Below are 15509 nucleotides of genomic sequence, written 5' to 3'. Positions count from 1 at the left end.
ACTGAGGCCCTGCCTGCTGTGGGGACCCTGTCCCACAGGATCAGAGGCATGGGGTCCAGTTGTATGCAAGGGATCGGAACAGATGTCAGTCTCTGGGGTTGTGGACCAGAAATCGTGGCGCCCTCTGCTGGCCGCACTGGATTTTAACAAAGAGGCACAAAGCAGGAGGAATGCACTAGGGGCGCCCGGCTCGCTCAGTCAGTGGAGCGTGGGACTCTTTAATCTGTGGGTTGTAAGTTTGAACCCCACATTGGATATAGAGAATACTTTAAAAATCTTCAGAAAAGTTTTTCAGTTTTTTGAAATTGCACTGCACTTGGCCCACCCCTAACTGGCCAAGTCGTACCCCTCTAAAGGTGGGCTGCCCCCCTGTGTGTGTGCCTTAGCTCCAAGGGGAGGGTGGACTTTGGTCTAAGAAGGAACTTGGGCTAGGAGGCCAGGGCAGGGCTCAGCCTTGGGGCAAGGCAGGAACTCAGCTGAGGCTGCTGAGCCTGAGAGCTAGCTTCAGTCCAAATTTAGGTCCAGACCCTGAAATGGGTCTGGAATCCCACTGGGGTTGGGTTTTGGGGCCACATAGATAGGGGTCAAGTCCTAGTTCTGTGATTGTGGGGCTGTGTGGCCTGTGTGGCTTAAGCAAGTGGCTTTACTGCTCTGAGTGCAAGCTCACCAGCCCAGGGTGGTGTGAGGATCCACTGAGACCCCATGTCGGGGGGGGCTTCTTCCAGGACACTGGCCTCAGAACCCCTATCTGCTCCCTCTCGTCCTGCTTGCTCTGTGTCCTCCCCACAGCCTGGCATCGGGGCTCTGCCCCCTGTTTGTCCCTGCTACCTGCTCAGTGTCCCCCTCCTCGGTTCGGCCCCGCAATCTATCTCTGATCCAGCTTGCGATGCCTGTTCACTTGCCTTTGCAGGCGGGGCTCCTCATTGGCCATAATGGGCCCAAAATAGCACTTCCCCTTGCTGCTTCCTGCAACCTGGCCTGTGGCTTAAAGTCTGCGAGGACAGAAGGGAGAATTGGTGTTTGGCAAGCATGCCAAAGATGTGAAGGGCTCACAGAGGTCATTTGGTTCCAGAGAGGGGAGACACTTGCCTAGGGTCACACAGTGAGGGGAGGCTAGGGCTGAGGCTTGAGTTCAAACGTCTAGGTCCCCCCATCTCCTCCCCCGGCTCTGCCTAGAAGGTCTAAGCCAGGGCCTAAGCCAGACTGGGCCTCCCTTCACCAAGACTTCTGAACCTGCAGACTACTGCTGACTCCAGTTCGAGATGTACAGTGGGGCCGCTGGAGGCTAGCTAATCTAGTCCTGTGCTTCGTAGGCTCTAACGGTCATTCTCTGACTATTCTGACCACAGGAAACCTTCCAGCCCGCCGGGGCTGTCCTCTACACCCACCTCACCCCGATCACACACCGCCCTCCCGCCCCAGCCTCAATGCCACCTTGCTGTGTGACCTGAGGTTAAGTGTCTCTCCTCTGTGCCTCATCTTCTCCATGAAGCTGATGTCTAGTTAAATCCTGCCCTCCGTCCCTAGCCCAGGAGACCACCTGGAGAACCCCCTTGGAGAAGAGATGGCTCTCTCCCGGCCTCTGAGAGCAGGACACCCTGCCCAGGGCTGGTCTACAGAACATGAGCCAGACACCTCATGAGCGGCTGGATGTGGCTCTGGCTGTTCAGACACTGTCTCTCCTGTGGCTGCCCCTCCTCTCTTCCCTGAGCTGCAAAGACCTGAGCAGACATCACATGTGAATCCAGGCCATGCCACTTAGATTGGTGACCTTGAGGAAGGCAATTTACCTCCCTGAGCCTCAGTTTCCTTATCTGAAAAAGAATAAGGATTAAGTGAGAGGGTCCACACTCCTGACTTGCAGCAAACAACTGGGAGCTGGGGTTATTATCCTGTAACATTTAAGACCCAGGGAGGATGGCGAGGGTGGTGCCTGGGTGGCTCAGTCCGTTGAGCGTCTGCCTTCAGCTCAGGTCAAGATCCCAGGGTCCTGGGATCAAGTCCCACATCAGAGCGGAGATCCAGTTTCTCCCTCTCCCTGCCACTCTGCCTACTTGTGCTCTCTCTCTCTGTGTCATATAAATAAATTTTTAAAAATATTTTATTTATTTATTCATGAGAGACACAGAGAGAGAGAGAGGCAGAGACACAGGCAGAGGGAGAAGCAGGCTCCATGCAGGGAGCCCGATGTGGGACTCGATCCCGGGTCCCCAGGATCACAGCCCAGCCCAGGTGCTAAATCCCTGATCCACCCAGGGATCCCCGTAAATAAAATCTTAAAAAAAAAAAAAAAGACCCAGAGGAGGACCCCAGCTGAAGTCTCTAGATTTAATTCCACATCTACTGTTAGTGTCAGGCACTACAGGCAACCTGGGGATGGAGCAAAGAACGAAATGAAGTTGCCTCTCCCAGAGCCCACATTCTGGCTTCCCTGCCTGCCTTTTCCTCTGCTCCAGCTGGGCCTACACCATGGACTCCTCACTCCTCTGACTGCCTTGGCTCAAGCTATCCTGCTTTCATCCCCAACCCAAGCCCCACTTCCTCTAACCCCAATGGCCAGCCATGGCCAGACCCTGGTTCTCCACCTCTGCTGGCAAAATGAAAACATGGTGCCATAAGGCAGGGTTGTGGTTACCCTTGAAGGGTAGACACGGAGGGGGCTCATGAGGAGCTTTCAGAGCAATGGAATATTTGGTTTTTTGATCTGGAGGTGTCCACCTCATGAAAACAAGCCCCACGCAAATAATTTGCGCATTTCTCCAAACATCATACTTCCACATAGTTCCTTTGAAAAGACAGTGACACCTGGGTCCTACCCTCCAAATTCTGATTTAATTGGTCTGGGATGTGGACTGAGCCCCTCAGGTGATTATAATGTGCAGCCAAGGTTGACAACTACTGCTTTAGAGGAGCAAATTCTTCCAGGACTCTCCCCTGGGCCTCTGGCCTGATAGCTGTTCATCCTAGGACCTCCCTGCCCACAGCTGCCTGGCTCAGGGCTGAGCACCCATGCACAGGCCAGCCATTGCTCTGGGATGTGACCTCCTAAGTAACACTTGGCTGAGCCAGGCCCAGTCCTGCTAGGCACTCGAGCTGGGACAATGCTGGGGACCCGGCCTTGAGCGTCAAGTGCTGAAACTGAAGTCTGGCCAGGTTCCTATGTTGAGGGCAAAGAGGCCCTGAGGCCACAGAAGCTGTGAAGCAGTGAGACCAACAGCCATTTGGCAGCAAGGGAGGAAGCAGAGTCTCAAGGTAGAGAGGTCAAGTGTCCTGAGATGGAGCTCCAGTATCTGGGCCATGGTGCTGACAACTATTTAATAAGTGGTTCCACTAATTAGCCCCCTTTTTATTTCAGAGCTAATCTTTGTGGAGGAAAGGACTGGCCCCATTTTACAGATGGGAAAATGAAGGCTTACAGGGGATGCAATTCATCCAAGGCCACGTAGCTAGTTAGTGGCAAAGTTAAGATTTCTGTTCAGCTTCAAAGCCTGTGTTCTTTCTGCTTTGTTTCACCGCAAATTCCACATGAACATTGCCTTCTACTCTGGAATATACACGTTTAATATAATCCCCTCCTCCTCACATCTTCCAAGTGAAGTGGTGCTGCAGGGAGATGCTCCATGCACGTCCTATGGCCTTGAGGGCCCAGCAGACCCGAGATGCGTGTACACCAGCTTGCCAAGCATGAACCTGCACTCCTCCTTCAGCAACCGATTTGTGTAAAGTGTTAATCACTTAGGCTGAAGAATGTTCCAGAGTGTTCAGCAGAGCAGAGGCATGCTCTGTCCTCTACGGGTGGTTGCCATCTTGAGCTCTGTGGGTATACCTGGTGGGAAGAGACCTGCCTGCGTGGACCGGCTGGTGCCCTGGGGTTGTCCTTTCCATTCTCATGTCTGATTTAATGACACATCGCTTTGGACCAGAAATCAGACAGACTTGGATTCTCCCCTTGCTCTAAAACCTGACGTCACCTTGGCTTTTGTCAGATTCCCCAGCCTCATATGTGGCTTTGCTGCAGAACATCATTTCCTGGAAGACCCGTACCGTCTCCTGGTCGCCTCGTTTTTCACTTGCTGCCTCATTTTGACTTGTGTCACCTTTGGATTCCCAAGCCCCATCGGAGGTCCAGTGACTGAGAAGCTGTGGGGAGCCTGGGAATGTCTACTTACACGGATGTATGATTATGTCTCATGCTTTCTATTCACAAATGTCTGTAAGGGATTCTAACATGTAGCCCTGGTTACAAAGCAGTGAACTGGAGAGAACTACAGCCCAGACGGGGCAGCAACCTGCCCAGGATAACACAGCAAGTGGCAGCCTTGCCATCCCAGCACCCTCCTGGGTCCCTGAGCCCTCCCGTCTGGGCAAGTTGAGTGGGTGCCAGGAGGCCCATCAGCTGGGGAGCCCTGAGGCTACTGGCTGGAGGCCACTGTGCCATGGATGGGGAGCCGTCATTTGGTGTTTCTATTTATTGACTTTAAAATTCATCATCCAAGGAAAGTTAATACATGACTGGTAGCAAGAGAAACATAATCTAAGACCGCAATGACCCACGCACCCCAAACAAAAACAGAGCCAAACAAACCCCATCTGAAACCAGACCTTTGGAGCTGTAGCTAAAGCAAGGGGGCTGGGAGTCAGACTGGCTCCTGCAGCCTCAGGAGCAGGGAAGAGGCTGCCCTCAAGTGGGTCCCAGGTGACCAGGCCATGTCCAGCCCCTCGGCGTTGGGCATTCTTCCTGGAGGGACTGCCCTGGCAGGAAGGGTGTGGAGAGAGGGTCTCCATGGTCAGAGTGAGGGGGCTCCCGGGCCCACCCTTCCAAGATGACCATACATGCCAGTGCATGAGACATAGGGGCTGGGGGCCAACTCTGAGGAGGACATGGGCCCTTTCCTCTTTCCTGCTCAGGCCAGGAGAGACCCCTGGCCAGGTCCCTATCAGTATTAGCAAATTTGGAAACGACTAAAGGCACTGCCAGCAAGTTAGGAAATGCCAAGGCCTGGGGAGGCCCCCAGATGGGAGTCGCTGCCCACTCCAGTCCTTGTCTTGTTCTGGATGACTAAGGGTGCTTGTTCCTGGTCTCCGGATACTGGAGGGCAGCCCAATCAGGACAAGGCCGTGGAAAGTATATGTTAAGAGGCAATCTTTTAGTGCCCTGAACATGCAGTGTGTGTGTGCGTGGGCACGCACGTGCGAATCCATGTGTATGCGCACACATGTGCGCAAATATAATGAGGGGGGACTGGTCCTTCCGGGAAGGCTTGCCTAGGGTTCCAGGTGGCCCCCAGAGCAGGATTAGGGTTTTTTTCCCTTCTGTTACTTCCTCAGATCACCCCCTGCCCAGGTCATTGCATAAATAAGTGCTTGGGAAGGTACACATCTAAAAAGGAACATAAATACTGTACATGGGAAAGGGTTCATCCTCAGCCCTCCCACTGCCCCCAGAAAACCCTCCAAATATTGCACATGGCCCTCCCCAGCCCTGTGGGGTCAAGGCCCGGCCGTGTCTTTGGTAGAAGCTCCAGGGACAGAGGTCCTGGGCAGCCCATACGCCCCCTACTGCACCCCCATCATGAATGGGAGCACCGAAGCAGCCAGAAGGTTGGGAAAGGCCTTGGCCCACCGGCCAGCAGGTGTTCCATCAGGAATACTTCTGTGGGGATGGGAGGGAGCCCACGCAGGCATAGGCGTGTCCCTGGTGGGACGCTCCTGGTCAGAGTCTGCTAGGAAGTGTGGGCTAGGAAGAGGCAAGCGGGCTGAGGGCAGGTGGGCGGGCAAGTCCTGCGCCATGGTGGACAGGGTCACACCCTCCATAGGAGGAGGTGGTTTGTGCTGTCGTCCCGGCCCACAGTCTCACTGCTGCCACCACCCCCACTGCTGAGTCGGAAGTCCTCATAGCCGTCACCTCCACTGATAACCAGCATTTTTGGCCTGGCTGAGGCAGGTCCTCGGTTCCTAGGGGAGTCCCGGTGCTCCAGGGATGGCAGCTTCTCAGGGCCTGGGGGGTGGAGGGAGAGGATCCATTAGCCTGGGGGTGACTGGTGGCTGTGCTGTCCCCTAAGGGCCACACCCCACAAGACAGGAAGAAAGACAGGCACAGTTTCTGTGGGGGATCCTACTTTCTGTTAGTGAAGAACTTCTTATTTGGAAGGAAATACCCACTTCCTGGCAGTCACACAACTTCTTACCTCTTATCTGTACTTTCTTCTCTCTTTTTTTTTTAGGATTTTATTTATTTATTCGTGAGAGACACAGAGAGGCAGAGACATAGTAAGAGAGAGAAGCAGGCTCCCCACAGTGAGCCTGATGCAGGACTCAATCCCACGACCTGGGGATCACGCCCTGAGTCAAATGCCCGGCCCAAGGTCTCACTACTGCCACCACCCCTACTGCTGAGTCGGAAGTCCTCATAGGACTGAGCCACCCAGGCGTCCCTCTTACTTGTATTTTCTAGTCAAGAGTGACGGAAGTTCCCAGGGCCACATCACTTTCTCTCTCTCTCTCTCTCTCTCTCTCTCTCTCAGTTACTGGTTACTGCACATGTACTGTCCTCCTCAAACCGCTTCCTGCTTCCAACAGCCCCTTCCCAGCTAGGGAGCTTAGGTCTTTTCTGGGCACAGACCCCTCCTCCCCAAGGCTTCCCTGTTCCCTGATTCCCACAGCCACTTCCTCTTGGGAATCTGGTTTCCTGCCCAGTCAAAGCAAGACTTGGCTAACTTGATGGATGCCATCTCCTAACATGTTTCACTTTCTAATCCTCATAGTCCACTTCTGTCCTCCCTGCCATTCTGTGTTCTCCCTGCTGGTGCTACTTCTGTTTCCGCTCTGCACATCACTTCTTGACTTCCGGACGTCTTGCCCTAGACATCATTTCTGGTTCTCTTTTAATTCTTGCCGTATACATCCCTTGCTGTGCCAGTCTAATTCCTGGGTGACAGTTCTTATACTTCACTCCTTGTCTACTGTGACACTTCTGGATAGAGTCTTACACACACACCCTATCCTAAAAGGTTTTGTTTGGGCGTCTTTAGAGCCTATTTCCTGTCACAAATGCCATGTCCAGCTCTGTATTACACTCCTCTTCCCTCTTAAAATCTCTCCTGGCAGGACAGGGAGGATTCTTAAATAGAGTCCAGGATCCCTGGGTGGGGGTAGGATGCACAAACCCACCGGTGTCTGGGGGAGGTGGTGGGGTTGGACAAAGCAGGTTGAAGCCATCTGGAAGTTGGACTGCAGCCAAGAAGCGGACGTGGCCAGTATGTCCCTGGCCTAGGCCAGCAGGGCTAAGGGGTGCTCGTGGGCAGCTAACGGTACTGGGTGAGGTGGGCATGGTGAGCACGACGCCGGCACTGGTGCCCACCCACAGCAGCTCTTCACACACCAGCAGCGCTGTGATCCTCAGGCAGGCGGCCTTGTGCTGCCGGATGATGGCGTCCGAGCCTAGGGCGCGAGAGACAGACCAGAGCTGAGGCCAAATCCTCGCCTTGGCTCGACCTCCTCAACGAGGGCACAGAAAGGCTGGAAGGAATGGGCAGTGATGGACCGAGGTCAGTACCTGCCAGCATCCTGTGCACGGGAGGTGTGACGTCCACCTCAGCCAGCTGCTCAAAGGTGTCTGGATGGTAGAGACACACGTGGGCACTGCCTTTCAATGTCACCCATACACCCAGGCTGGAGTCTACCATACAAGCCACGCTGCGGCTGGAGTCCTGGCCCACGTAGAACGTGTGCTGGTAGCGGGGGCAGGGAGAGACCAGATGGGTGACTGACAGGCCTGCCTTCCCTGGCTCTCCCTGCGCATGCTCCACCAGTGCCTACCTCCCCCACCTACAACTCACTCCAAACCTCTCTAGAAAGCCCACCTGGACTAACAGCACAGGCAGCCTTGTTCCTTGATCAAGGTGACCAACCTGTGGAAGCTTGAATTTCACGGAAGCCCCGCCCCCCCGCTCCCCCCTGCCCAACTTAATCCTCAGGAATTAAAATGAGGCTTCCTTTTCCCCGGAAACTCAATGATTCTGTGATCAGAGAATTTTAGAGCTTGAAGGGTTTTTGGATCAATCACTGGCCTCTCCCTGGACAGAGAGATGCTTTTTTATGGCCCCCATGGTCTCATCTCCCTCTCTCATGGGCCAGGCTTACCCCAAATCAATTCTGTCCCCTTCCCCCCACCCCCTGCCACTGCTACCTCCAGCTGCAGCGTGTCAGGGCTCAAGACAAGGACTCGGTTTTGGCAGCCACACCACAGCCGCCCACCAACAGACACCATCTTGGTGATAGGGCTCCCCTGAGAACCCAGGGTCACTGACTTGAAGTTCTGGGGGTCCCAGAAATGGCCTGGAGTGAGAGTGGGATAAAGAAAAACAGAGCAAATTCAGTCTATTATTTATTGCACTGAAGACTCACTCCCACACCCTGAAATGAAATGCTAAACACCCCATTTATACATGAGGACACCAAAGCCCAGAGAGGGCCTGAGAAGTGCCCAAAGCCATGTCTCCAGACTCATGGCCCCAGAGCCCCACCCTTGCTCAGAAGAGAGTGCCAACACTAGCAACATTAGCTGGGTGGGGTGGGGTAGGCACTCACCTGCTTCTCTTTGGTAGACCACAAGTTCTCCATTGGCCAGAGACACAAACACCTGGTTATTCAGATACCTAGGCAGGGAAAAGAAGAAGGAGTCAGGGGTTTCAGGAGGCCAGAGGAGGTCACCTGGGGCCAAGGCAATCATAGAATGGCTATGGCTCCTGAGAGACCACCACTGCAGGCAGGGGAGCCTGAGGCTAGGAAGGGGTAGACACTTGCCCACAGTCACATAGCGTGTGGGAGGCACAGCTAGCCTAGGACGAGGCTTCTGGCCTCCAGCCTCCATAGAGAGAAGGGGCCAGCAAAGCAGGGAGACCTGGGTGAACAAAAGGAGGCCTGCGTGTGTACAAGGGTCTGGAGCCAGGAGGACTACCCAGGGGTCTTACAAGATGCAGGTCACAGAGGCTGCGTGCTGGAGCTTCATGCTGTTCCTGCGATCGCGGATGCTGTCGGAGGATTGGTATACGTGGACACTGTGGATCGGAGGTGGGCACCTGTGACAAATGCTTGCATATGCCAGTCCCTCAAGTTATCCCTCCGCCTCTGTCTCCACCACCATCTCCTCCCTGCCGGGTCCTGCGTGAGGTACTGAGATCCCAGAGCCTCCCCGTGGGTTTCAGGCCCACTGGCAGCCCAGGCTGGCAGTGCTCCTGAGGTCTGACCCAAAGCCTTCCTGCTTCTGGCACCGTGTCCCCAGCCCCTCTCCTGTCCCTACCAGCCATCCTCAGTGCCCAGCCACACAGAGCTCTGGTAGGCCTCGGGGTCAACGCTCAGCAGGTCCTCAAGGCTGCCCCGGGTGAAGGAGCCATGGCTGGAGCGGCGAAGGGCTCTCCCATCCATCGGGCTGGTGCTGCAGGGACCGCTAGGCCCGAAGGAGCCAGACAGTGGCAGGAAGCCGGGCTCCTGCTCCTCCTCTGAACTGGTCGTCTCTGCCGTGGCCTCCTTGGAGCTCGGGGTCTCCTCATCTGAGGGAGACAAAGGTCTCTCCCTCCATTCCCCTCTGCCAGGCCCAAGACCTGATCACTTTCAAGGTCCCTATCTCCCCTCCATGTATCCCTCCTGGCCACGTACCTCCTGAGAGCCTCCCACTGCTGTTCTCCCTTCCCCGAGGCCTCTGTGGGGCTCAGGCCTTGTTATTCTGCTCGCTGACAGGTCAGTGCTACGGGCTCCTACTCCTGACCTGGCCCACTCCAGACCACCACCACATCATGGATAGGGGGTCAACACCCCCACCCCCTACTCCATCTCACCTACTCAACTGGGCTTTCTGGCGTCTTCAGGATCTGGCCCGACTGGCCCACTACCCGCTGCCCGCCTTGCCCACTGCTCTGTGTGCTGACATCCTGAGACTTGATTCCACGCCTTTGCCTATGCTGGTCCCTCCTCACCCACCAGTACCTATTGGGCTGCCCCTCCTCTGTGTAGTCCATCCTGCCTGACAGCCCCAAGCTGGGCACTCACTGCCAAAGCTGGAGGAGATGGTGGACCGGCTGGCTTGGCTCTGCAGGGTTCCCGAGGGGCTGGGCGAAGACTCATCATCAGAGTCACTGTCAAAGGGCACCAATTCCGGGCGGGGATCCCCTCCGGCGGGGCCTGGTGCCATCTCCAGCCCCGAGCCAGCAATGGAGATGTGCAGGCAGGGCTGGGGCCCAGGCTCTGCCAGTGTCACTGCTTCTTCGTCTGTGGCTTCAACATCCAGTTCTGGACCGGGGGTCTCCATTGCCGTCTCTGGGGGATTCCTCAGCGAGGCAGGCTGCTCCCTGTGAGATACAGGAGTCGGGAGGAGGGCCGCCAGGACCCAGGGCTCTTCCCACCTCGTCTGCAAGCCCACTAGGCCCTGCGCCACCCACCAGACAAGACTGCCACCACATCGGGGTTAGGGTCAGGGCCTCACCTGTGGCTGCGGCGCTGCAGACCTGGCACTGCGCCAATGCAGAGGATGCGGGCAGAGCAGACGGCAATGCAGGCCTCCACGTCCGGCTCAGCACGCAGGCTCAGCAGGCACACCTGGCCCACGTAGCCATCGCTGTTGCACACCCACACTTCAGGCATGGGCTCGGGGCAGCTACTCTGGGTCGGGGCCGCACAAGAGAACTGCAGAAGGCACCAGTGGACAGGGGAAGATAAATGAGGAACTGCTGGTGGCTCCCCACTGCTCTCCAGGCTGACTTGCAGAATGGACGGGTGTGCATGAATTCCCAATATACATGTACACGCACACACACTCAGTGCATGTGACACTCTACAGATCACATGCATATGTGTCCATGTGATGTAGGTATCATCCATTCACACACATATGTGCACCCACACCCACACCCACACATATAAACCCTAATGTGACCACATATATGTATGGGTAACAAATGTGAAGTGTCCAGATGTATACAGACTCATAAAAGCACATAACTTAGACATCTCATGTTAATCAGACAGCCTTTGTTCACATGCACACATGGATGTGCGTGGCCATACCCACATGTGTGACACATGTAGTATCCATGTGCATGTGCAGAGGGGGCGACTGTAATGTTCAAGACATATACCTGATGTTGTGCACAAAACAAAAACACGTGAACACATGCTGGCTGTGAATACACGTACTCGCATGACCCAGGCGCCCACACGCACCTGCATGCCACTGCGGGTTTTCATGATGGGGATGGCCTTCAGGAATTCAGGGTCTAGACAGTTTTTGCTGGATGCTGTAGCAGAGGAGGACAAGCAGACATACTTAGCATCCACCTCACCCGTGACCATTTCCTTTCCTCCCCTGCTCTTCAGGGTCTCTCAAGGAAAAAGGAGGTGCCTGTAGGTTATGCCCTGCATGTCCCTGGCCTCAATCCTCCCGTCTGTACAATGCAGGAGGCAGACTCAGAGGTCCCGAAGGATCTTCTAAGCCCTGGACCCTGATGAGTAGCTTTCCAGGGCCTGTTCACACTGTATGTGCGTGGCGGGGGCAGGAAGGGGGGGTCCTGGCATCCTCTCCCACAGTAGCACCCCTGCCCTGAGCTCACCCTATCCACTGAGTCCCCTCCCTGCCAGTGAGGCCCTGGCAGAGTCCCCAGCTTCTCTGTCGGAGTGTCAGTCCACCCTCCCAGCAGCAGGGACCAAAGCACAGGACTCAGGATTTCTGACAGATCACTACATGGTGCGGCGCACTGCCGGGAGGTGCTAGAAGGAGGACACCAGCATGGCCCTGGCTTACCCAGCTTCCTCTTGGCCTCATCAAAGGCCTGCTCGAAGCCGAGGCGGGCGTCAGGGTGAGGGAACTCAAAGATGAAGGAGTCAGTGCCCTCAGGCCTCGTGGCGCACAGCTCCAGCTTGGTAGGGGGGAAGGACAGTGCATAGCACAGTGCCTGCTTCTCCGACAGGTCCCGGTGCATGGCGGCTGAGAGGTCCCGCAGTGCTTCATCCAGGCTCTGCCGGGAGGAGGACCCAGGCCTTAGGCCCTGACATCTCCCCACAGTCTGCTCCTGCCCTGAGAATGCAAGCGGGGCCCTGCCTCTCCCCTCAGACAGAAAATGGGACTCTGTCTCCCCACTGGAGGAGGTAGGCTGGCCTCCAGCCCGCCCCCCACCCCAACCGACACCATGGGCCCTCTCTCCTCCCTCAGCTGGGGACAGAGCTGTGTCTCCACCCTCAGGCCTGGAACACGTCACTTCCCTCAGCTGCAGTGAGGCTGTATTTTCCCCTTGCAGTAAGTGACAGAGGTGAGTGACCTCTTCCTCAGGCAAATGAAAAGGCTGTTCTCTCCCTCAGAGAGGGTCTGGTGGACCCCCACCACTCGCATTGCCCCAGCCTCAGGCAGAGGGCACTGACCTGGTGAGGGAAACCAAGGCTCTCGGAGAGCTTGCTCATTTGGCCTAGGGTGGTCAGGTCCTCATCTAGGCGGTTGATAGCTTTCTGGATGTTCTCCCGATTGGTGGCCTGGGATGCCCCTGGTGGGGACAGAGGAAGGCCATTGGTAGATACAGAGGCAGACAAGGTCAGGCTTGGACAGACATTCTTCCCCTCCCTCACAGTCTGCAGTTCAGTGTGGGGAGTGGCCTGACAAGCTGAGAGCTTGTAAACCCTGAGATCCAAGGAACAAAGTGACAGGCAGCTCGCAAAGAAACACCAGGCCTGGGAACAGGGGACTGCCTGATGCAGAGCCACTTGGCACAGGGTGCTGGTCCCTTGGAGAACTCCCTGGAAGAGCATAAAGCATAAACAGCAGACAGCTCTGCAACTTATGCAGGCTCCAGCTGACACTGGAAGCTGCAGTGGTGCGGCCTCCACAGGGGAGTCAGCCGGGCAGCCAGAGCCTCAGGCGGTCAAATCTGCTGACCAAGGGACTCAATTCCCCCACAAAGGAGGGAAAATGAGCTGATGCTCTGGATTTCTCTAGTCCTATCCCATACCTGACCATAGCCAAGTAGCTGGCCCCATAGGCCAGCTCAGCATCCCCAAACCCAGCACTGCCTGGCTGGGGGTGTACACCCTGGGCCAGTAACCCACAAATGGGCAGAGTAGACAGCAGTGGAATGTACTAGACAAGCTAAGGCTTGGGTTGTCTCCTACTCCTTCTGAAGGAAACTGTCCCCCCCACAACCCTCACTGCCTGGGCAGCCATGTGTTCTTCTGTATGACCCTGTCTCACTCTCACCATACTTGACTGGTCAGGAGTAGACACCTGACCTAAAGGTAATCATTTTATCAACTGGCCTGTGCTCCAGTGAGAAAAGACAAATGAGACCAATAATCAACTTGTATTCCTACATACAGGCCCATGTGAGGCAGGCCTGGCTTTACCCTGGGGGCCACCAGGGAGCCTAGGGACAGAGTCTGGACCTAAACTGCCTGCTGGCCCAGAGGTGCCCACACCACCATTCCAGACCAATCACCCCACTCAGAAAGGTAAACTTCAGACCCTGGAGTGCCTAGAGAGAAAGACCACGATGCAGAACAGGCCATGATGGATCACAGGAGTTGGGGGGAAGGAAGAAGCAAAGAAAGCGGAGTAGTGAAAACAAGCAGACACACAGAAGGAGACACAGACACATGTACACAGCAGGAGGAGCAGCTCTTTGAAACCACCTCAGCTCCTAACAGCCTCAGCCCCAAACAACACAGATCTTTCCAACCAGCCTCGTGCTTGGACTGACTTGAGTGCATCTCTGCTCCCTATGAGCAAAACTGCTGGACCAGAGCAGCGTGTTGTGGTCTAACAGGATGCTTTACAGTGGTCAGTGGCAAGCAGCGGGTGTCTGCACCCCTGCACCACCCCAGCCTAGGTTAGGGTCCCGCCGGGTCAGAAGTTGGTCCTGGTGTGGCTCTGTGGCAGGCAAACTGATCCTGCAAGCCACCTCCCTTGTCCTGGATGGGAAAATGAGGCCCCAAAGTGGAAAAGAGGATGGGTAGGCAGCCAGCCTGGTCACAGTTCTTAGAGGAGGGCCCGGATACCCAGAACCCTGGGGTGGGCCCGGGGCAGCCCCACCTTTGATGATGTCCGCATCTTCCAGAGGCAGCTTCCATAGCAGCTTGTACTTGCTGGCTGTGTCAATGACGCTGGCTGCTGTGTACCTGTGGGGAGCCAAGGGGGTGTTGTGGCCAAGGCAAGACAGCTGCTCACCCCTGCCCAAGGCCAGCCCCACCCCAGTCACTCACAGGCTCATGGAGCTGCGCCGCAGGGAGCCCGACTTCCGCTTCAGGGTGGTGCAGACAATGAGATCCGTGAACAGGAAGAGGGACCGGTCCTTCTTGCCACCGACTGCCTTCTGTGGAGCCCGAGGCAGGACTCATGTCCAGAGGCCCACCCTCCTGCCCACCGTGCCCAAGGGGACAGCCAGGCCCAGAGAGGGGTGAGGGTTCTGCCCCAGATGCCCAGAGGCAGAGTTGGGACTCCACCTGGGACTCCTGTTGTAGGGAAGAGCAGGGAGGCCCAAGGGCAGCAGGTGTAAGCAGAAGTGTGAACAAAGTGGGGTGATGGGAACAGGTGGGTAGACAATGGGACACTTACCACTTCAATGACCATCTCCTGCCTTAGGAACCGCCGCAGAGGGGCTTGGAGCTGTGGGGCAGGACAGATAAAACACCTTGAAGCCCAATTATTAATCCCACCTCCTCCCCAGACCCTGGCGACCCCTCGGCCCCACCCCATGGGCGAGGCCAATAGAAGCAACACCCCATCTATCCTCCTAATAGTATGCTTGTCAGGTGGTAGGACATGTGGCCAGACACAGACACGGAAGAGGACATGGATATGGCCAGAGATGGGTGGGGATGCTGGCAGACATGGATGTGAACACACTGCAGACACCACTGTGGATGTGGTTGTGACTATTATTCCAGGTGGCCACAGATGCAAACAAAGCCATGGGTGGAGTGGGGGGCACTCACATCCTCCATGCCCTCGATGTGAGCCTCAATTTCCTGCAGCACACGGGCATGTCGCTCTGCCTCCTCAGCACTCCGCACACCCTTGTTGATGCGTTCAGCCACCTGTTTGATGTTCCGCTGAGCATCCAGCAGGAGTGGGTGGTCTGGGTGGTCCTCAGGTGTGTGCTTCAGGAGGTCCTGGGTTAGGAATGGGGACAAGACCTCTGCTTCGCTGCCCCTTCCAGGCCCTGGGTGCCCACACTGACTGCTGGAACAGGAGTGACTATAGGTGGACTGCAGAGAGGATTTCTTTTCCAACCCAACCCCTGAAGACTCTGATATCAGGCCCAACCAGGTAGGGGCCTCCCAGCCCGCTGCATCCTCACATGCCTCCCGGCTTTGCCCCCCTGCCCACCCAACCCCATGCCCACCTTCACCAGAAGTTCATAGCGTGGGATCCGCTGCACAGGCTTGATCATGAGGTCAGACAGCGCCTGCTTCTCCTTGTTCTCACGCATGCTTTGCTGAAACCAGAAACAAGGTGGACAGGCACCCGTGTGAGG

At 56.0% G+C, this 15509-nt stretch overlaps 1 protein-coding gene across 1 annotated transcript in view; it reads right to left on the bottom strand.

Moving 5' to 3' along the window:
* Window positions 1–4454: 4454 nt before the first annotated feature.
* Window positions 4455–15509, bottom strand: part of ARHGEF17 (Rho guanine nucleotide exchange factor 17) — a 59051-nt gene continuing 47996 nt past the window's right edge. Inside the window, exons 5-21 of the mRNA XM_041730340.1 lie at window positions 15378–15470; window positions 14968–15144; window positions 14588–14638; window positions 14236–14345; window positions 14066–14151; window positions 12409–12527; window positions 11795–12008; window positions 11218–11291; window positions 10481–10680; window positions 10048–10346; window positions 9302–9551; window positions 8973–9059; window positions 8590–8657; window positions 8189–8337; window positions 7556–7730; window positions 7171–7440; window positions 4455–5998 (exon numbers count right to left, since the gene is read on the bottom strand). Of these exons, the coding sequence (XP_041586274.1) occupies window positions 5802–5998; window positions 7171–7440; window positions 7556–7730; window positions 8189–8337; window positions 8590–8657; window positions 8973–9059; window positions 9302–9551; window positions 10048–10346; window positions 10481–10680; window positions 11218–11291; window positions 11795–12008; window positions 12409–12527; window positions 14066–14151; window positions 14236–14345; window positions 14588–14638; window positions 14968–15144; window positions 15378–15470 (2619 nt within the window). The 3' untranslated portion in view covers window positions 4455–5801. The remainder of the gene's footprint in view (window positions 5999–7170; window positions 7441–7555; window positions 7731–8188; window positions 8338–8589; window positions 8658–8972; window positions 9060–9301; window positions 9552–10047; window positions 10347–10480; window positions 10681–11217; window positions 11292–11794; window positions 12009–12408; window positions 12528–14065; window positions 14152–14235; window positions 14346–14587; window positions 14639–14967; window positions 15145–15377; window positions 15471–15509) is intronic.

This window comes from Vulpes lagopus, chromosome 15, assembly GCF_018345385.1.
Source record: "Vulpes lagopus strain Blue_001 chromosome 15, ASM1834538v1, whole genome shotgun sequence".
Taxonomy (NCBI): domain Eukaryota; kingdom Metazoa; phylum Chordata; class Mammalia; order Carnivora; family Canidae; genus Vulpes; species Vulpes lagopus.
Note: the sequence above shows the minus strand (reverse complement) of the source record. Positions and strands in the feature narration are given on the sequence as shown.